Source organism: Panthera uncia, assembly GCF_023721935.1.
Source record: "Panthera uncia isolate 11264 chromosome C1 unlocalized genomic scaffold, Puncia_PCG_1.0 HiC_scaffold_3, whole genome shotgun sequence".
NCBI lineage: Eukaryota > Metazoa > Chordata > Mammalia > Carnivora > Felidae > Panthera > Panthera uncia.
The window spans coordinates 43,034,990-43,057,836 of record NW_026057584.1 but is presented as its reverse complement, the minus strand read 5'-3'; the positions used below and the strand labels follow the sequence as shown (position 1 = coordinate 43,057,836).

Here is a 22,847-nt window from a genome sequence, read left to right as displayed (position 1 = left end):
ACCACCATATATTCTCCGCTCTGGCTTTCCAACAGGCCACTTTCACAGCAAGCTTGTCTTTTTCTTGAAGATCCTTAAGGAGTAGCCAACACATACGCCAGCATCTGAATTTTCCTTGAATTCGCTAAAGTTGGAGGCACAAGGTCCAAGTCATAAGGTGTGATAAGCCACGGTTTAATCAGTTGTTTGCTATCACATATCAAAGATGATCATCTTTCCGGTCCAAGATGGTAGTTCCTCACGCCCCCCCCCCCTCCCCCCCCACCTCGTAGTCTTGGCTCAGCCAGTCCATGCTCTTTGGCGTGTTACTTAGAACACTCTACTTCCTTGTACCAGCTTCTTCTATTAGGTAAGATGCTTACTGTTGCAAATAATAGGAAAATCCAACTCAGACAGCTTAAACAATAAGGAGAATTAATTGGCCTCCTTGTGTGTAAACTTAAGAGCTGTGGAGCAGGTTTCTATTGTAATTTGATCCAGAGGTCTGTGATGTTATCAGGGCTCCTGCATTAATTCTCAGCTATTTATTTAGTTATTTTTGCCTTGCTTCCCTCCACGTGATGCCATTCTCCTCGGACTACACACACTCCCAATGTGAAAGCAGGCGTGACATGGCCATGGCAGTTTCAAGTATCACATCTGTAAATTGTGCCATCCAGAGGTAGATAGAACCCTTGTCCTAATATACCAAGCCAAAGCTTGAGGCTCAGTTAAATGACGAGCCCCGAATCAATGACAGTCGCTGGGAGATGGGAATGTGTTGGTTGCCTTAGTCTAGATCATGTGCTACATTCCTGGCACAAGGGATAAAATTGGCTTCCTTAGAACAACATGGGTTTCTGCGGGGGGTCTTGGGAAGGGTGGGAGTGGGTATGTATGTGTCGAATAAGAAGTATCCTCGGTGCTCTATATATGTGCCCATTGAATTCTCCCATGTGACTTCTGATAGTTTATTGAAATCTTGAGTTTTAGCAGGTGATTCTGAAGCAAACCAAGGCTGGATATAGTAGTCACAGCAAGGGGACTCAGTCCATGTGTAGGAAACTAGGGAAGTGCCTCTATGCCGTTTCCCCAGTGTCCATTTTTACCATGAGAATGAGGGAAAGGGTGTCACTGTTTCTTCTCCCAAAGTACTTAGATGCTAAAAAAGACAAAACAAAACAAAACAAAACAAACTGGAATGGAACAAAACTGTGCTTAAATAACTAAATGAATGTTGGTATCTCCTTATCAGCTGGTTTATTGTTGTATTTTGGTTTGCAAAGGTTGTGTTTTCAGAATTTTTTTTTGCTTGCAACTCAGCGTTTGATGTGTCTTCTCCCCCACTTTGGATTTTGAAGTTGAGGTAGAAATGTAAAAATCGGAACCCCTGCAAACGTGCTTGAAACTTGTATTTGAAAAGATGGTAAAGCAGGCTTAATTACAGAGAAAGATTACTTAATTATTGTTACCTGCAGCGAAGTCCTTGTCTTTCTGCCTCTGTTTCCATAAATAGACTTTATATACAGCCTGGAGCAAAGAGTTCCCATTCAGCCTCTTTGCTTAATTTAAATTGCTGGTTTGAGGTGGTTATTTTTGAAACCATTCTCAGGTTGACTTCCCCCTTAATCCCTAAACCTTCTTCCCTCATCTGCCAAATTATATGTAATGCATCGCAGCTAGAGTGCTTTTGGCATTTCATGAGTCTGAGAACTGGAGATTTGATTTAAATGTTAATTTATTGCGACAAAGGTTGAGCACTCATGTTCCTGTTCCTGTGCAAGTCTTTCTATGGGCTTGGCATGAGACCAGCTGCTCTCCCTGGCTTCTGCTACATCTCCAGAGACTGGCAGGTGCCCCTCCCCCGCCTCCCACCCATATTGTTTTAAAACAGAATCTGGCCTAGTTCTAAGCACATGAAACCATTCTATTGTTGGGCTTTAGTGATACCTAGGGCCATTTATTCTAGCTGTAGTTGGCATGAAATTAAAAAAAAAAAAAAATATATATATATATATATGTAAACAAAAAAGTTTGATTTTTCCTCTTTTGATTATTAAATACTTCCTTGGTGGGTTGTTTTTGTTTATGAGAGACCTTTCCTCTCTGCTTCTTTTAGTCTCTATATCTTTGGCTTTTCAGTGCACACATAAAAGATTTTTTTTTTTCTTAAAAGGGTCAGAAATAAAGGATTTGTTTGTGGATTCATATAAAGCATTGGTAATTAATAATAAAGAATTATATAATTCTCACCCCTTCCCAGTTCTCTTGAAAATAGCCCAACTAAATATAGTTTCTGTTACCTCTAGGAGATCTGCTAGATGTTCTAGACTAGAGTGGGAAGACATTTGTTTAAATTGTTATCTCAAGGAAGCAGACCAACCTTTGTATAAGATGTAATGTGCCTGAGTGACACCTTAATGAGAAGAATTAAATGTACTTCCCCTCAGTGTTAGGGACATGAAGATATATGAATATTGTTAGTATTCATACTAACAATTGTTAGTATCTTGAGGTATTGTTTAGGATTCGTATACTGAAGGTATACAAAATTGACTTCTGCATTGGAAGCATTTAGAGGGAATGTCTCAGATGAATGCACTTGTATATCCTGGTAATATTAGAAAGAGTAACACAAAACACATGTACTCTACTTTCCCGTGTTCATATATTTGAAAGAATTTTAGTACTTTTGACGGCGATCAGATCTGAAGGCATGGGGATTTACCATTCTACTTTTGGGTGCATTCATTCATATTAGTGGTGAGGGTAGAATGCTACCTTTGTATTGTGCCTCTGTTTCTACTTGGTAGGGTTTCTTACTGAGCTAGATAGAAACTGTAATATTTCTGGTCTGTTCATTGCATGTTCATTTGATTTTGCTTTTGTAGTGGTGTGTCTGTTGGGATGAGAATTAAGAACATTGAGGTCACTCTTGGCAAATTATCTAAGCAACCTTTGATTTACAACAGGGTTGTGTTCCTTTCTTTATGATGCAGTGTTGATGCCTGGAATGAAATTTCCCCCCATAAGTGCGGTATTATAAGTGGTGATTGAGTTCTTCAACATGAAATGTAATACTCTCTTAAGTAATCATAAGTGAAATTTCTTACCTCTGTACTTCCTTATCTTAAAATGGGGATAATGCTAACAGTATCTACCTCATAGAGTTTTTGTGAGGATTAAATGAATTAATGCATGTTAAGTTCTTGGTATAGTGTCTGATAGGTAGCTCAATGGTGGTATCATTTTAAAAACATTATTTCCTACTCTTGAAATCATTGTTGCACTATATGATAACTAACTTGGATGTAAATTTAAAAAATAAATAAAAAAAAACAAAAACAAAAAAACATTATTTCCTGGTGCCTGGGTGACTCAGTTGGTTGAGCATCCAACTCTTGGTTTCAGCTTGGATCATGATCTCACGGTTCATGGAATAGAGCCCTGCATCAGTCCTGTGCTGTCGGCAGGGAGCCTGCTTGGGACTCTCTCTCCCTCTCTCCCTCTCTTCTTCTTTCCCTCTGTCCCTCCCTCCCTCTCTCTCCCTTTCTCTCCACCCCTCCCCAACTTGCTCTCTCTCTCTCTCTCTCTTTCTCAAAATAAATAAATTAAAAAAACATTTCCTGGGGAAATGCATTCTGAATTTCATCATGGAATACTGAGGGATGCCATCTTGGGGGAAGCAGGTTCATATGGGTTCAAATCTGACATTGGTATGCAAGGGCTGGTGGAATGGTGTGGGTTGGGTTCTCTTTTAGAGTTTTGCAACCTCTGGCCAGGGAGAGAGGATGGTCTAAAGAGGTATAAACTTCTGCTTCTAAAAAGTCACAGAGATGAAAAATACAGCATAGGAAATAAAATCAATAATACTATAATAACTTTAAAATAATACTGTAATAACACTGTGGTGAGCATTTTGTAATATATATACCTGTTGAATCACTGTGTTGTACACCTGAAACTAATACAACATTGTATGTCAGCTATACTTCAATGAAAATAAAAAAGAAAATGGAGATTCCAGTTTCTTAGTAGCTCCTTCTGTAGATGGAGTGAGCTTGGAATGGTGGACTCGTAGGGAGGTTCAAGCAACTGGGGCTTCTGGCGGCTTGGCAGGGATTGCGGCTAGCTCAGAGGCTCCTGATTGTAGGTTGTAGGGAGGGGACGTTACGGCATTTGAGAGGCGGACGAGGGCCATTTGAAACTACTGATGTTTCATTTCTCCAGTGGTGCTAAGAACCCATCTGAAATAATTTTGCCCATTTAAATTTTCCCTTTTCCCCCTCTTTCCTACAGCAAGAGACAATGGCCAAAATGGAGGTGAAAACGTCACTTCTGGACAATATGATTGGGGTTGGAGATATGGTTCTTTTAGAGCCTCTCAATGAGGAGACCTTCATCAACAACCTCAAGAAGCGCTTTGATCATAATGAAATTTATGTGAGTATACACACCAAAGGTCATCTGTGGGGTTTGGACTTTGTATTTTGTGGCACAGAGCTGGCTTCTTTTCTCCAGACTCTTCTTTTTTCTGTTTGTTTATTAGAGTCCAGAGGTATGTGTTTAATCTCTCAGAAAGAGTTTTATGTTTGCTCATTTGGCACATGAGTAATATCGATTAGAGTCAAGGGAGTGTGTTTTCCATGTGGTATTTATAGAGTGCCAACCCTGTGCAGAGGATTGTACCGGGTGTTGGAGGCATCCTAAAGCAAGTAGAATGTTGAGTTCCTATCCTCTGAGGAACATATATTCAGGAGGAGTTTTAAAATCTATAGGTATCTTCTTGGGTGCCTTCATAAAATTAGCATTCTAACCTTTGAGAAGCCACCGATTAATATGCAAGGCAGTGAACTGTCAAAAAAGACATGAACCTTGTTGATATTTGTAGTTAATAGAGACAGGGACAGATTATCAGTTAAGAATATATGTTTGGTTCCTGGAGATTTGGGAATAGTCCTGTCCTGCTACAGAGAAGCGTATCGTCATGTAAAAAAAATGAAAACATATGAAGATACACGATAAAAGGAGAAAGTTTATGTTGTAAGAATTCTTTATAAAGGATTTTACAATGTTACTTTACCTATCTGTTCCTTAAATATATTTAAAACATGAGTAAGTGGTGCCTGGGTGGCTCAGTTGGTTAAGTGTTCGACTCTTGATTCTGTCTTGGGTCCTGATCTCATGGTTCGTTGGTTCGAGCCCTGCGTTGGGCTTTGTGCTGACAGTGCAGTGCCTGCTTGGGATTCTCTCTCTCCCTCTCTCTCTCTCTGCCCTTCCCTTGCTTTCACTCTTCTTCTCTCTCAAAAATAAATAAATAAAAATAGTAACAAAAAAATAAAACATGAGTAAAAAATACATTCATATACAGCTTTTCAGGAATTTGCATAAAGCACAAAAGTTTGTATCTCTTCAGGTACAGGTGCATTGTTAACTAATCCAAGAAAATGGGGCACCGATTCCTTGTCCCAGCAGTTGAGAAAGAAACAGCATGCTTTGGATGGAATTGGGTTTTTTTTTTTTTTCCAATTTTTAATGTTTATTTTTGAGAGAGAGACAGAGTGTGAGTGGGGGAGGGGTAGAAAGAGAGGGAAACACAGAATTTGAAGCAGGCTCCAGGTTCTGAGCTGTCAGCCCAGAGCCCGATGTGGGGCTCGAACTCATAAACTGTGAGATCATGACCTGAGCTGAAGTAGGGCGCTCAACCGACTGAGCCACCCAGGTGCCCCGAGGTGGAAGTAATTTTGTTAGATTCTGCCTTGCTCCTGAGTTCTTTCCCCCTCTTTTTATATCATAACTGTGTTTGCAGATGAATTGGATTATTGGGTTATGCTGCATATTTTCCTATCACTGTGGGAACAGTAGGAAGAAATATAAATAAATAAGTGGAGAGATCATATAAGTATGATCACTTATTACTTTTGTGGAATGAATATATGAAAAAAATTATCTGTAAAGCTATATAATTTTATGCCACATGTAGCTTTCCTTTCCAGTTAGCCAGTCATGTTTCAAGGATAACTTTGTATAATTAATTTCCTAAGGAAGTGGTGGTTATCTTCTGGGAACTGAACTTTCTTATCTTCCTTGATTGGCGTTGCTGCAAGTAGGGAGGTTGACAGTCACTTGAGATATGTGGATACTTCATTTGGAATATTAATTTGACTGCTATGTATGAAGTTCAGAGAGAGATGCAGTTATGTAAAATGTTGATTCAAATGGAAAAGGTATAAAACAGCGCTGCAGAGGAGGGAGGGAGGAGGTGTCTTTTGGTTTGGCTGTGAGGCCCAGGGTGTCACCTTCCCTCAGAGCGTAGTGGCTCAGCTTTCAGGTGGGAAAACCTTACGATTCTGCAGCTTTAACTGAAAGTATGGTCTGATATCGAATGAAAGACCGACTTTAAACATCGGTCTTTGAGATGGAGATAGGAGGAATCCATTCTATCGTTAAGTAACGTTGCTGATCATTTTTCTTTTTGGCTCTAAGAAGCACAGTTCACTTTTCGAGGACTTGAAAATAGGAGGGAGACTGGAACATTGCATGCATTCAAATACCTGATTGTTTTTGTGCCCACTAAAATAAAGCAGTCCCCTTTTTAACAAAATGCCAAATGTTAATGTTCATGAGTCTTCAGCAGACGAAATGTCTGGGTTTCAGCCCTACGTAATTTTATTTTCTAACCATTTGAGGAATGCCCTTTCTGGTATAACAAAAACAAAAGCAGAAAATTGCTTTCTGCTTCTAGATGGTCATATCAATTAATGTTTTCCATGGTACGTTAGGACTATCGTTTCCATGAGATGTGTGCCTTCATTTTTTGTAACTAAACATGCGTCATATTGGAGGGTTGGGCATTCTCTATTTTAAGCCAAAAAAAAAAAAAAAAGGGTGGAGGGGGGTTATAGAGCAATATGTAGAGTATGATCCTGTTTTTTTTAATGGGGGGTTTATGGATGTGCACATAGGTCTGTATACTCGTTTGCACATAGAGAAAGGCAGGCTAACTTTGGGCATCACAGTGGAGTGAGCTGAGATACGGGGACAGGGAAGGGTTACTGTTTTAGACCTCTGTATTATAGAACTCATTAAGTCAAGCATGTATTGTTTTTGTAATTAAAAAAAAAATACTCTACACTAAATTTGATGACCACACCTTTGGAACCCCAAATGTCAGGTATACCGCCCTTGAGAACTCTGTTTCTGGCTCTTATTCTAATAATATTCCTCCTCTGCTTTTGTTCATGGGTTGTTGCAGAATTGATTAGCCTGATGCCAAAGGCCGAGTTAATATGACATGTAGAATTTTACTATCTTGTACTTTGCTTGTTTTTAAATTCTTTCCCAGAAAGTGAAGGTGCAGTGTTTTTTGTTTTGTTTTGTTTTGTTTTTAGTCTGTTTTGTGGTCTCATAGTTTAATACTATAAAAGTGGGTGGAGGTCTATGATGATCCATCACGTGAGCAAATTGAGCAGTCATTTGTATGTTCAGAAGCCATGGTTGATAAAGGAGCCAATGAGTAGAAAGGCCTTGGCTCAGACTTTTGAACTCTGGCTGTACCCACAGACTTAGTAGCCTCTTTTGTGAACCAGCTCAAGGTCAGAGGACCCTCTTTTTCCATTCTGCCCATCTATCCACTTGCCCTTACACCCCCAATATCTATTTCTTAAAATAGTCTCTGCCTTCACACAGCTCTCACAAGGGACTGGTTTGTCTCTAGATATGAGTTATCAACTCTCAAGAGCATTTATAATACTTAGTGATTTTCAGGATGCCCAGCCAGCTGACTCTGGAAGTAGAGTTCCTTGTGATCCTGTCATAATAAACCAGAATCTCTGCGTAGACCACTTGATTCACACACCTACTGCTTGGACCACTGATTGTGGCCTGCTGACCAGAATGAACTGAGTGGCTTAAGAAAATGATGTCCTCTCCTAAGATTGGGTAGGGCCAACTTTTTCCGAAGGAGGTGGGATGTGTGTAAGTATGTGAATACCCAACCAAATATATTGATTAACCTGTTAAGAAGAGGAAAGGGGGAATGAATGCTCATGAGGTCACTGCTGTAAACCCATCACATGTTGGGTTGGGAGTTTGTAATGAAGTAGCTTTGTGGGTGTTGATATGAAAAGGATATACCCCGTGAGAAGGATTTGTCATTTGCGTTCCAGGCTTCAGGTATACCCAAAGGCATGCTTCTCAGACTTTCTATTGGAGAACTCCTAATGGCAAAGAAGAGTAAATAGTTGCCTCCAGGGACTCCGGGGCCATAGTTGAAGTCCATCCACTTCAGAGAAGTTTTGTCGAAATACTTGCTTCCAAACTAATTCAGTTGTATTCTATTCTGTAACGCATATGGGTTTGTTTTTATCTAATATGCTCCTTGCAACCCTTTGAGTAATAAGGTTTTTTTTGGTGCTGATAAGTACATTTAGTTTGTTTTCTGTCTGAATTGTCAGATCGGGGATCATGTAGATACAGAGGTGTGAATTCGTCCATTTTAGGATTTTAAGTTAAACTAATTGTAATTGCGAGTAACTGCTTTGACAATCTAGTAAAAATTGTCTTAATTTTTAGAAGTTAGTACTACAGTTGGGATCCCCGTAGAGATGGAATCAGATACTTTTCCGAAGGATACTTAACATGCACGCTCTAGGAACATCCATCATTTGCTTTGAGGTGGGTTCATGCACTGAAGCACTGGGTTGGTTCATCATCCGGTGTGTGGCCAGGCAGCGTCTCTAAATCTGGGACGGTTCTGGACGTTGATGTGAGCTTTGCAGTAAGAGCTGTTCAGCTGGACATAGTGGAGGATCAGGTGGGAAAAGAGAGAGGCGATGTTGGCCTGATGGGGTAACATGCAGGGTCAGAGACTCTGTTTGCTTTTATTCCTCACTCTTGGCTGAGTGCAGTTCCGGCTGGGACAAGCTGCAGGATGTGATGTGCCTTTTGGTCTCCCAGTCTGTGTGGGGCCAGTGTTGGGAAATGTCGGTCGTGACATAACTGAGCATTGCTCTTCTGTATTCTTTCTGCTGCCTTGGTCAGACCTTCTTCCGGCCTCCCCACCCCCACCAGACGGAATGGTGGCAGGATTTCATGTGGACTTGTAATGTAGGAGACCCACCCAGACATGATTCTGTTTTTAGGGTGACTGGTCAGGACTGTGGTTCTGTTCAGGAACAGGAAGGCTGCAATTTAGGCAAGAACAAGGCCCAGGGCAAATTTGGAAACTAAAGAACCGAGGTGTCTGTTCTCCGACAAGAAGTATTTTTGGTGCTGACAAGTCGATGTAGTGTGTTTTCTATCTGAATTGTTAGTTTGGGGATCATCCAGATATAGAGGGCTGAATTAGTATAGTTTTAGGATCTTAAGTTAAACTGATTGTGGATGTAAAAATGACTGCTTTGCAAGTCTAGTAAGAATTGTCTTAATTTTTAGAAGTTGGTGCTAGAATTAGGATCCCCATACAGATGGAATCAGATGCTTTTATCAAAGATACACAACTATAAGTGCACAATCTGTTTGGTTTAAAAGAGTGCAAAGTAAATGGGGTTAACATTTATATACTTATTTGAAGTTCCAAAAACACTTCTCATTTACACACATGAAAATTCCTACCTACTGGCTGTAGATCTATTCCTGGGAATTTGGCATAATGATGTATTAGTTTTCTATTGCTGCATAACAGATTTCCCCCAAACTTTGCAACTTGTAATAACATACATTCCTTATCTCAGTATTTCTCGGGCCAGGAGTTTGGGCGTGGCTTACCTGGGTTCTCTGCTCTGGGTTTTACCAGGCTGTCATTGAGGTTTTGGCCAGGACTATAGTCTGATGGGAGGCTTGGTCCTTTTCTAAGCTCATGGGATGTTGGTGGAGAGCTAGAGTTTAGACATCCATTTTAGTGTTATTCTTCCTTTACTCGGACATTCTCCAATCTTTTTTTCTCTTAAAATTTCCTTTAAAAATTCTTTTTTTTGGGGGGGGGAAGTGGGGGTGTCTGGGTGGCTCAGTTGGTTAAGCATCCGACTTTGGCTCAGGTCATGATCTTGCAGTTTGTGGGTTCAAGACCCGCACAGGCCTCTGTGCTGACAGCTCAGAGCCTGGAGCCTGCTTTGGATTCTGTGTCTCCCTCTCTCTCTCCCTCTACCCCGCTCGTACTCTGTCTGTCTGTCTCTCTCTCAAATAAAAACATTAAAAAAGTTTTTCTAATTCTATTTTTTTCATTATAGAATTAACAACTACTTTTAGAAAAAAAAATCAGATGGTAAAGGGATGCATAACATAAAAATGTCATTTTCTCACCTCAGTGTCCCAGTCTCATTTCTAGAAGTAATAGTAGTTAAGAGAGTAGTAGGGAATTTTCCAGATTATGTTATCAGCTTGATTAAAAATTAAAATTTTTTTGTTCTAGAATTGGAAGTAGGAAGAGGTTCTTTTTCACTGAGATGAATGGCTCTTTACCCAGAGAATCCAGACCCAAAAATATTTGAGTGAAAAAAGAACCATTTTTACTGCCCCCTCCCCTCCCATCTAGACCAAGCAGGGAAAGGAGGAGGGATTCCCTGACCTGGTGAAAGGAAGTGCCTTGATTTGATCATGTATGAACGGTTCACCACGACTAGACTCTGCCTGCGTGGCTCATTGAAAAGGTAGATCTTTCAAGAGACATGAAGAGCGAATTGTGTGTGTTTTCAAGGGTATAGCTTTGGTGTTTGGAATGGAGACAGCGTTAGAAGGCTGGATAAAGCTGGTGAAAAATAGCAAATCACAAGGCTGAAGAGAAATGTTGTGTCTAATTTCTGAGCATAGTCTATCTCTTGGACAGTTTTATGTTTTTCCAGAAAATCATTTTTGGTGATAACTTGCCAGTTTCAACCTGTGTAAGCTCTCTTAGCCTTTGGTGATTGGAAAATTTCTTCCTTCTTAGAACTTGCAAAATGGACACATCTTTATCTGTTACTTACCAAGCTTAAGAGAGTTGTTTCATCATACAGGCCCTATACAGTACTTGAAATGTTTGAAATGTTTGTGTGATATTTATAATATATAATTTAAATGTTCTGCTCAAGGCCATATTTGAAGTTTATTTGGAGGAAATTAAGGCCCAACCTCGGGCCTGCAGAAATGTCGTCTTTTGATGGCAATATGGTGGGTACTAGAAGCAAAGACCTGAGCCCCGGTCCTGGCATGACCACTTATTTGTTCATTTAATTTTCACTGGAGTCCTATGCATTGTAGGTTTTTTTTTTTTTTTTTTTTTTTTTATGTTTTTATTTATTTTTGAGACAGAGAGAGACAGAGCATGAGTAGGGGAGGGGCAGAGAGAGGGAGACACAGAATCCGAAGCAGGCTCCAGGCTCTGAGCTGGCAGCACAGAGCCCGACACAGGGCTCAAACTCACGGACTGTGAGATCATGACCTGAGCTGAAGTCGAATGCTTAACCAACTGAGCCACCCAGGCACCCCCGTAGGTTTTTAAATTGTCTTCATTTTACCATGAGGAAGCCGAGGCTCAGAAAGACTAAATAACTTGTCCAAGGTCACATAGCAAGTAGGTGATAAAGCTGGGATTCGCACCCAGGAAATCTGGCTCTAGAGTTCATGCTTTTAATAGTCCTGTTGACCGTATATGGTTGCTATGAGCATTCAGTGATACCATTAATATGCAGGTATTCGCATCCTGTAATGTGCTATTCAAAATAATTATGATATGTATAGATTACGTATATGAACATGTATATGTATATGAATGTATAGATTTGAAACAAGGCAGTCTCACCAATCCAGATGAAGAATTCAAATGATAATCAACATTCCTGCCACATGTTGAGTTAGCATTTAACAATGCAGTAACATGAACTGGCGTGACATGGAACGAGTGTGTTCAGTTCTAAAGTTGCAGGTGCCCACTAGTCAAGGAAAAGCGATAGCAACCGTTAGGATGATGTTTTTCCTTCTGGAGGGTGGGACAAGATCTTGAAAGGAAATTGATTTTCATCACGTTCACTGGATGGCAGGAGATTGACAGCTGCACGTGGCCCGTCACTTTTATGAGCAGGAAGTAGAGGAGGAGGAGCAAATCACAGGGGACATGTGGCTGATTCATGTGACCAAGTCAGCTCCCCCCGTGCATCTGTTTCTGCTGTTAGATCTGTAGCACAGATATATATTAATGGGAATTGTAATTTCTAAAGAGACGCTGTTTTGTTTCTCATACTCTGTTTTGGAGGGTTGGAGGCTGAGATACGAGGTGGCATGTTGGAAAAGGCATATAGAGCTAAGGTTGAATCTCGGCCACTTGCAACCACCGTGAGCACTGTGAGTAATTTAGAGTCAGTTTTCTCATCCACACGTTAGGTATCATGATGTTTATGTTGTTGAGATGTGATGGAGATTAGGGAGCATCTTAGCGTGGTGGTTGGCACATAGTAGGTGTGGAGTACCTGGTAGGTGCCATGACCATCTGAGAAACTTGGAAACCAGAATGACTTTTCTTTAAGGGCTCAGACACTGCGATTTCCTTGTAATTACAGTCTTTCTCTTTCTCCCCTCCCCCGACTCTCTCTTTCCCTCCCTGTCTCCCACTCTCTTCCTCCCTCTTTTCCCTGCCCCCCCCCCTTTGGTATTCATTGAACAGATTTCATTTTTGTTGTATTCCTATTTCAATTGTCCACAAATATTATTTTCAGATAGTAATAGACTTCTAACACAGGACTGCTCGGTACCTTAGTTAAGAGTTTTATTAGGTCTGGAGAATGGTACATTTTTGGAAAATACTTTTCTCATTACAGAGTTTATCTCAACAAAGATATTATAGTATTGTGTTACTTTGCTCTAAAATAAAGGCTGCCCGCGGTGATATTTTTAGCCAGTATTTCAGCGTGGCATAGAACTCATATATAGTTCTGTAATTCATAGTCTGAAATGACTGGCAGCCCAGGAAGAAAGGGTTGTAATATGATGGTAGTTAAGTCAAGCCTCGGACTGCTCTAACAGTGGCCATGGCTGACAAGCCTGCTTGCCTTCCTTGGCAGCCATGATTTGTACGACCCCCGGACTACGTGTGGGCTCCCGCTCTAAGACCGGTCGTTTGTGGGACAGCAGAGACAAGAAGGTGAACAGCGCTTGATTCTTTCCTCAAACTGTGAATTGAGAAATCCTGGAAAAATAAAACTATCAATGAAAGCAGATGCTGGCGGTCATGAGGTTGTAGGGCCATGGTGGGCCATGCTACAAGCAGGCACTATGAGTAAGCCTCTTTGAAGTAGACCGGCTATAGAGTAGAAAGTGAGAAAACCAGTTAGGAACAGGCCCAGAGAAAAGCAGAAACAGGAGCAGGGGATGAGCACACCGAGAGTGGAATTGGACGGGAAGTTACCACCAACTTGTGTTGCCTTAGTATGATGCCCTGCACTCATACTTATTCTTGGGTCACAGGCTGCTCAGGGGTTCCTGGGTGTGTTCCTTCGTTCAAGAACTTGGTACTTGAGGTACAGGAACTCAGGACTTGATGTAACATGACAGCATCACTGTGCTGAGCGGCTGAAACAGTCTGACCGAATCCCACTTCTCTGTTCTAATGTCACAGACTTTGGCGTAGAGCTTTGGCATAAAACCGTCTCTTCCACTCATGGGGAGACCTTGGGCAATTTTTTTTAAAACCTTCGAATGCCTCAGTTTCTTCTTCAGTAAAAATAGGCCGTTATTCATGAGTTCTCTCTCTATATTTTGCATACGTATCACAAATATGTTCTTAGACCGGGTATGTGTGACGTACACACTGGATGACATTGTGTTGGATATAAGACCCAGAGAGAAGGCTACATCGGTATTGACCTTGCGTTTGTAATTTTTTCACTCAGGCAGCTTTTCACAGTTTTGGACTGTGTCTAAAAAAACCCAAAGTGTTGGCTAGACCAAACTGTGTTTTTCAAAAACCAAATAAGACAAAAGTCCTCTTTGGGGGAATCTGGGAAATCTTACGGATGTTTAATGAAAAACACTGTGGCACGTAATGTCTTCATGTCTTGTGATCAGATTCCCAGGATCTGGGACTCAAGAAGAGGATAAATTCCTCCTCATGAAGTGAGTCGCGTGTTGTCATTTCTGAAGATCCCATCAGCTTATCCTGTATCATCATTTTCTCAGGATCCTAGGCGTTTAACATTAGCTTCATTAAGACATACCTCATGTGCTCATCTGATAACTCTTCAGTGCTCTGTATACAAAGACCATTTTGTAAGACTTTGGCATCATAGGATGCCTCAAATTTAGCTGAGTTACTAACGTATGTTATAGGCTTTCAAGTCCTGGCTCTCTACAGTGGCCAGCAGATTCCAATAGAGTGAAACTGTGAGGTTCTGTGATCACAGCAGGTAATATTTATGGGACACTTGATGTATCTCAGGTGCTGTGTTTCATGCTTTAACACAGAATCTCCTTTAATCCTCAGATGAGGGAGGAGCCAATATTCTCCTCCTTGTTCAGATGAGGAAACTGGGGCTTGGAGAAGTTAAGTAGATTACCCAGGAAACCAGAAAACTGCCAGATAACTTGGAACCATAGTTAAACAATGTTTCAAAGGCACTTGAAGCAGATTAAATTCTGTATGACATAGAATCTGAGCAAAGAGCTCAAAAACACTTAAGTCACTCTGATTCAGCATCTGATTCCGCCCCCCCCGCCCAAACACACACACACACACACACTGACTGCTCTCAGACTGGATGGAGCTCAGGCCCCTCACTTTGATGTTTGAGGCTCTCTGCAATTTGATCCCAGTCTTATTGTCTGGGTGATTACTCACAGGAGGTCTTTGCTCTAGGCAAGCTTTCTCATTCCTGTCTTTGAAATATGGGTGGGTGGGCCTTTGTACCTCTGTCCATGTTTAATCCATGTTGGAGAATGCGTCAGAATTAACTTCCTTTTTAAGGCTGGATATCTTCCACTGTATCTGTATACTTCATGTTATTTATCCATTCCTCCACCAGCAGATGCTTGGGTTGCTTCACCTTTCGGCTGTGGGGAACAGTGCCACAGTGAACCTGGACGTACAGATAACTGTTTTGAGTCTCTGGCAATTCACACTTAAAAAAAATTTTTTTTTGAAGGATGCAACTATCTTAGTAAAATTTTAGAAAAAGAGAGAGGGGTTCAATCATTACCTAAAACCTGAATTCTCCTATGCCACTCTTTGGGGGAACATTACTTTATGTGAATCACGCCCATCCTTTTAGACCTGCTCAAATCTTCTGACTTCCTGGATCATTCTTGGACCTCTGCAGTTCACAGTGACCATTCCCTCAAGCAGACCCGACCCAAAGCACTCACCTAGGCAGTAAGAAGACTAATGACTCGGGGCGGCTGTTGGGTGGCTCAGTTGGTTAAGCATCTGACTCTTGGTTTCAGCTCAGGTCATGATCTCGTGGGATTCTCTCTTCCCCTCTCGCTTTGCCCCTCCCTTGCTCGCTCTCTATCCCTCTCTCTCTCTCAATATAAATAAATGAACATCAAAAAAAAAAAAGATGACTAATGACTCATTTAGCCAAGAATCACTTAGATCTTATCTTTTTTTGTGGCCAGACTAGTTAACTCTTAAATTTTATGTTTTATGATGTAAAAGTCTCACCTCCTGAGCTCTATTATAAGCTCCTTGGGAGCACAGACCATAGGAGCGTCTTTTATTTCCCACTCTGCCAAACACGATGTTGTGCGTAAAGAAGGCTCTTAGTAAATGTGTTGCTTGCTTGTTCAGTGGCTGTACCTAAATTCTGTCCAGGCAGTGCAGCCATGTGAAGGTTTATTTTTCCTTGGGTCCAACCCATCCTGGATTTGAACTGTTATCACTGTACAGGTGAAAGTGGCTTGGAGGAACATGGCTTGGAGATGGATTTGGAGGAATCCTACACATGCTTTTAATACTTCCTTGGTGCCATTTTAGGCCAAAGCATTAGCATCAAGTAAGATACTTCATTAAATATTACCTGTGGCATTGCCAATCTCCTGGTTTATTTCTCTAAAGTTAAGGAATGATTATTATACATTGTTTTGCATTTCTTCACGATGGAGGCACAACTTTGTGTGCTGGGATAAACATTAAAAAAAGTTTTTATTGGGGCGCCTGGGTGGCTTCGTCAGTTAAGCATCCAACTTCGGCTCAGGTCATGATCTCACGGCTTGTGGGTTTGAGCCTCACATCTGGCTCTGTGCTGGCAACTCAGAGCCCACCGCCTGCTTGGGAGTCTGTGTGTGTCTCTCTCTCTGCCCCTCCCCTTCTTGCTCTCTCTTTCTCTCTCAAAAGTAAATAAACACTAAAAAAAAAAATCTTTTTTTTTTTTTAAGATGAAAAATTTTCTCTGTAACTAGGTCTTTTCCTCCCCCTCCTCTTTTTTTGTTTATCCCTGGTGGCATAAGGATTTCAGCATTCCTCAGGTGATCAAATAAGAAGCTTCTGCCCAACAGATGGTTCTCTGTTACACAAAGGTGAAGATGTTGCCGAAAGGCATTGCACGGCGCAAGTTTTTCTGATTAGGCATTGTTCTTGGCCACTTTCCTCGAAGCTGGAGGCCTAACTGATAGCATGGATCGATCGAGTGCTCTGATGAGACGAAAGTGGACTCCCCGTCCTGACTGCACTTTTGTTAGATAGTGTGCTGATACCGCTTAACTTCTTTGTGCTCCATCGTTATGGACCTTAAGGTGGAGACTTCATATCCATCTCATGGGGACTGAAGAAGAGTTTAGAAAAAAGGTGTTTAGGGGCACCTGGGTGGCTCAGTAGGTTGAGCGTCCGACTTCGGCTCAGGTCATGATCTCACAGTCTGTGAGTTCGAGCCCTGCATCGGGCTCTGTGCTGATGGCTCAGAGCCTGGAGCCTGCTTCACATTCTGTGTCTCCCTCTCTCTCTGCCCCTTCCCTGCTCATGCTCTGTCTCTCTCTGTCTTAAAAATAAATAAAAACATTAAGAAAAAAAAATTAAAAAAAAAAGAAAAAAGGTGTTTAAGTGCGTATTTTATACCAGCACTTTAAGGTTTGGGGATGAGTTTTTAAGGAGCTGCAGAGATGGTAAACAACTAACTGAAAATCATCCTGAAGAAAATAAGGACACTGGTAGATAGGCAGATGGGATGCCTAGTTAGAGCCTCAGCAAAGCAGGGGCTTTAAAAATATATTTTGGAAAAAACTGGTATTGAAAAGAGGTGCCAAAGTAGTCATCATGGTGAAAACAAGTCATCGTGGGGTTTCCATTACACGTATTTTATGGTTTAGTTACAATTTTATTTTCAATTTCATGTGGGGAATTGAAATGTAAACTTCTAGGGGCGCCTCGGTGGCTCAGTTGGTTAAGCGTCCGACTTTGGCGCAGGTCATGATCTTGTGGTTCGTGAGTTCAAGCCTTGCGTTGGGCTCTGTGCTGACAGCTCAGAGCCTGGAGCCTGCTTTGGAGTCTGTGTCTCCCTCTCTTCTCTCTCTGTGCCCCTCCCGTCCCCTCCACTCTCTCTCTCAAAAATAAATACTAAAAAATTAAAAAAGAAATGTAAACTTTTAGAATTTTAGGTGTCTAAAGATCTTCATGTTGCCCCGGGAAGAGCTGTGGTACGAAGGACGTGAAACTGTTCTGACTTTCCTGTGTCTGTCTACTAATGTTTCGTTCACCTAGCATTGCGGGCTTCCACGCGATGGAGACTTGGAAAATATTCAAACTACGCTTCAATGTTTAACTTGAAAAAAGTTTTTTTTTGGTCGGATATGTTTCCAAAATGTGTATATCCTTGTCCTCAAAATCATAATACTCCGTCTCATTTCAGCCTTTCGTCATCCTTCTTTGTTCTGACAAGATGCACTCAGGGCCAGCGGATCTGAGATGCAGGCTCTTACTCTAAACAGCTCTTCATTTTTATGCTCTTAAAATTATTTTGATCCCTTCTTACTCCTTTCCTTTTCTTTCTTTCTTTCTTTCTTTCTTTCTTTCTTTCTTTCTTTCCTTCTCTTTCTCTGTCTCTTTTTCTTTTTTCCATTAGTGGCCATTGTGTCTTCCCTTAGGGTAGGAGTTCTTAACCTGGCATATCAACTGTATGCAAACTTTTTTTTTTTTAATTGTTAAAGTTTATTTTATTTATTTATTTTGAGAGAGAGAGAGAGAGAGAGAGAGGAGAGAGGCAGCGTGCATTAGCTGGGGAAGGGCAGAGAGAAGGAGAGAGAGAAACCCAAGCAGGATTCACGCTGTCAGCATAGAGCACCAACACAGGGTTCGAACTCAGGGACCATGAGATCACGACTTGAGCCGAGATCAAGATCCAGCACTTAACCACCTGCACCCTGCAGGCACCCAGCTGTATGCACATTTTTGTTTTTTTTTCTGGGGAGAAGTGTCATAGCTTTCATTGACGTTTCAAAGGGACCTACAACTAAAAAAAGGTTAAGAAGTGCTCTGTAGCAGTATTTTTCCAACTGTAAGTTTCAACCTATTAATGGGTGATAAAAACCATTTAATGGGTTAGGGCCCGCAGTTTTTTAAAAAAAAATTGTAATGAATAGAGTTGAACAAATAATATCAGTGCATGACATGGTAAGAGTATTTAGGGTTTTGTGAGAGTTTGGTTTCATATATGTGTGTACGTGTGTGTAAATATCTACTCAAATACACACACTTTGTCGTGATGAAAATTTATTTCTCACAATGAGTCGTAGTCAAACATTTGAAACACGCTGTGATAGAATGACCCCAATTTAGAGATGTTGTTGCTGTTTCTCTGTAGTGTGCTGAGAGACCGTATGCCAAGTTCATTAGAAATGTGGCTAAAATGAAAGGACGTGAAGCTAGAAGGACTTTCTTTCCTTTTTGAAATATTTACAGAATTAATTACATAGGAATAAGAGAGGAAAGTAAGATAGAAGGTAGGCCAACAGTGACGCTATCCCAGTGCTGCCACTGGGAGTAAAACACAGTCGTGTGGGTCCTGAAGGTAAATACCACAAGCAGTGGTTTTCACCTCTGGTTTTCACCTCTGGCCTTCTCTGGGGACATGTTAAAAGATGTGAGAGCCTGTCTGCTCCCAGACCATTGAAATTGAATCTCTGAGGATGGGGTTCTGGAAGAACTCTCTTCTAGAATAAAATGCATGGTCTTTGGGGTGTATATGTATCAGGGGTCTTTCTTCTGGGTTCTGAATTGCTGGATGCACGTCCTCCAGAAAAGACCTCAGTTTTCACTGTGATCACAATAGGAATACACAAGTATTATTTGGTTATTCACAAGGCATCTGTTCTGGAATGCTACAGATATCTGAAGTATGAAGACGGAGATTGTTTTGACCTGGGAATGTTTGAACATTCTTGATTTAATGTCTGCCCTTGAGAAGTGAAAGATAAAAGTTGCTAATTGTGCCCTTTGTAAGAAGGTAGAGCCTTTCCTCTTTCTCTTCCCTTTTCTTTCCAACTTACTCCTTCCCCTCCCCTCCCCTCCCCTCCCTTCCTCTCCTTCTCTTCCCTTTTCCCTCCTGGATGTCAGAGACTGGTCCCATAGGGCGGTGGGAATAAAGGGAACTTTCCAGTGTTGTGGTGGTGGAGTGCACATGCTTGAGTTCTTGGAGGTGCCAAGGGGTGGGAACATGGAGGTGGTGAGCTAGGTAGTGGCTGAGATGGTTAGGTTGGTTATACTGAATAAACAAGTACATACATACGTATATATGAGGCTAATGAGAGCCAGGCTTGTCTCTGTTGGAGGAGGTCGATAGAACGCAATTGGTAGGTGATCTTGGCCATTATGTGAAAGGAATCCCTTTCAGTGTAATTAGCCTAATGGAAGAACATCCTCTGGATTCCAGTAGGAGTTTCTCTGTGCGAGTCCTTTGGGGCACAGGGACAAGGCTGAAGTGTGAGCCCAGCCATAGAAGTGGCCTGCTGGGAAATGAAGTAGGCTGTGAGACACCTTTCTGTGGGCTCCCTTGGTGCTGGCACCATCTGAGCTCTGTAGTAGTAGTTTGTTGATGGACACGGGATCTATGCATCTCTTATTTCCAGTCAAGTAAGTAAGTGGAGTTCTAGGGGGCAAGGGATGGATCCTTGTTGCTGCTCCCTTTTGTAAAGATTTGTAAGTATTTCTGTGTTTCCTTTTTTTTCTCCTTGGCATATTCAGAATAAAAAGGACACACCCAGCCCTTTTATGTACTTGTCTTTTTTTTAAATTTTAAGATTAAAAAATTTTTTTTAAATTTATTTTTGAGAGACAGAGCATGAACTGGAGAGGGGCAGAGAGAGAAGGAGACAGAATTGAAGGCAGGCTCATGCTGTCAGCTCAGAGCCCGACATGGGGCTCGAACCCATGAACCCTAAGATCGTGACCTGGGCTGAAGTTGGATGCTCAACCCAGGTGCCCCTTTATGTACTTGACTTTAAGAAACTCTGTGTCTTATCTGCAACCTCTTGATGCCGGTGGTTACTTAATGAGTTCGTTTGTAGTTCTTTCTAGACCATGGTGCAATAAGAAGATACTAACTTTAAATAGTATACAGTTGCTTGTTAAAAAAAAAAAAAAAATGTCTGTCAATTGTAAGTCCAGGTGTTAATTGATGTAAACATGAACTATCTGGTCCCTGTTGTTCTGATCCCCAAAAGGGAGTTTTAATCTGGTATTGCAGTTACCTGAATGGAGAATGGATAGCTGCCTAAAACCAGAGTAGATCTGTAAACTCCACCCAGCCAATCAGCTGCTGCTGGGGATTCTTTCCTGTCTCAGACAAAGGAGGACTATGACTGAACATTTGAGTTATTCTCTTGGTACGTGTGGGAATATTTAAATCTTCGATTAATGCACAAAGACCCTTCAAGGAAAAAACCCTTAAAAACAGTAAGGGCAGGTGTCATGGTAGAGGACAAACCTAGTAGGAATTCATGATTAGAGGATACATATCTGAAACATATACATAAAGTAGAATGGAGAGATAGCACAGTTACTTTTACTGTTTCCTTATTGAGATTGATAAAACTTGCCCTTCACTGATTTGTTGAGCTCTGTTGGTCTATCAGTAATTGTTGCTGGGTTAACAAACCAGCTCCCCAAATGAGTGGCCTAGGACAACAACCATTTATTTGTGCACAGTTCTCTGGGATCGCAGTTTGGGCTGATGTCAGCTTGGTGTATTTTCTCCTGGTCTCACCTGGAATCACACATCTGACCTTAGGCATCTGGTGGCCTAACTGGGACTGGATGGCTTAGAATGGCCTCAATCATATGTCTGATGGTTGGTTGTCAGACTGTGCAATTCAGGGCACCTTGGCCATCTACGTGGCTCAAGTTCATTCACATCCTGGCTTCCAGCCATAGCCATAAAAAAGGGGTTCATCCTATACAGGTACTATTCAAGCCTCTGCTTGTGTCTCATCTTATTTTTAAAAAAATTTTTTTAACATTTATTCATTTTTTGATAGAGACACAGTGTGAGTGAGGGAGGGGCAGATAGAGGGAGACACAGAATCTGAAGCAGGCTCCAGGCTCTGAGCTGTCAGCACAGAGCCTGACGCGGGGCTCAAACTCAGGAACTGTGAGATCATGACCTGAGCCGGAGTCGGACGCTTAACCGATTGAGCCACCCAGGTGCCCCTTGTGTCTCATCTTATAATGTCCCATTGGACATTTGACAGTCAAGTCCCATAGACAAGTCCAAACTGAAAAGCTGGAGGAGTAAACTGTATCTCTTGATAGAAAGAGTGGCAAAGTCACATTTCAAGGGGGTCTGCCTGCAGGGGTGGAAGGAATTGTTCTCGCCATCTTTGCAAACAACATCCCACAGTAGGAGCCTGAGGGAAAAGGGTATACTTTAAAGATTTGCAACACGTGGCATAAAGGTTTAATAAAATATTAGGCACTGTATACGTACTTGCTATTATATTTCAACAAAAGAACAGTTACACGTGAGTCACTTTCTTAGATGAACTGGCCCTGTCTGCATTGGTCATTCAGTTAACCAGTATTTATGGGACATCATTAAAAGGTCAGGCCCTTTCTAGGTGGTAGGGAAAGAGCTGGGGAAAAAAAAGCACACGATTCAGTTACGTATAAAAGTCACAAGTAACAAAGAGAAATGTGTTAACTCAGTAGTGTGGCTTTTGATTTTGAGGTTGAGGTAGCAGAGTTTGCTCTTTCTGTAAGAATGCCATAGAGGCAGATTTTTATCAAGAGGTTAGCCACCGTGAAGTGTGGTTTTAGGGAGCACCTTGATCATTGGTTTCTCTGCCAACAGCAAATACGTATTTCAATTATTGTGTTCAAGAAATTACCTAAAAAAGGAGAGTCATGTACTTTTCTACTGAAGAAGGACGATCTTTTAATCAGCAGATACTAAAAGAAGAACCAGTCATTATATTTTCATATCTACCAGTGTAGCTAGTGTTAGTTCGAAGCTAGTGAGACAGTATTTCCATCTCTAGCATCCGCTGGCCCAGGTAGGTTGGAGTGTGAAGAAACCTTCTTGAAAAAGTCCTGTCCAAATGGGGTAAGTGAGGAAACTTGGAGTCATCTCTTGTCAGGCCAGATTAATTGGTCCTTGTGATAGAATGTCAGAAATGAATGCCAGAAATAAATGGAGAAGCTTGCGTGGGAACAGAGTTTTCTTTCATAACTGTGGTCTTGTCTGTGCTTGATAGGATGAAAAAGTATGTGTAGAAATGACCTGTTCAGTTTTCCAGGTTGGGGGAGAAGTCTTTTGTAATTAAAATAATTGTGACCCATGTTACAAAGAAATCATAATGTTAAAGAATGTTAAAATGTTCGTACTGCTTTCTATTCTGTTCAATTTTCTGGAAAGATCTTGACAGTCTTGAATCCAGTAATGGAAATACTGGACAAATTTGTTGCTCTAAAAATGCCA

At 41.3% G+C, this 22,847-nt stretch overlaps 1 protein-coding gene across 4 annotated transcripts in view; it reads left to right on the top strand.

Annotated features, from left to right (window-relative positions):
• Nucleotides 1-22,847, top strand: part of MYO1B (myosin IB) — a 187,025-nt gene that overhangs the window by 30,146 nt on the left and 134,032 nt on the right. For all 4 annotated transcript variants that reach the window (XM_049615267.1, XM_049615266.1, XM_049615264.1 and 1 more), the window contains exon 2: nucleotides 4,279-4,422. In XM_049615267.1, coding sequence (XP_049471224.1) covers nucleotides 4,288-4,422 — 135 coding nt within the window. In that variant the 5' untranslated portion in view covers nucleotides 4,279-4,287. The remainder of the gene's footprint in view (nucleotides 1-4,278; nucleotides 4,423-22,847) is intronic.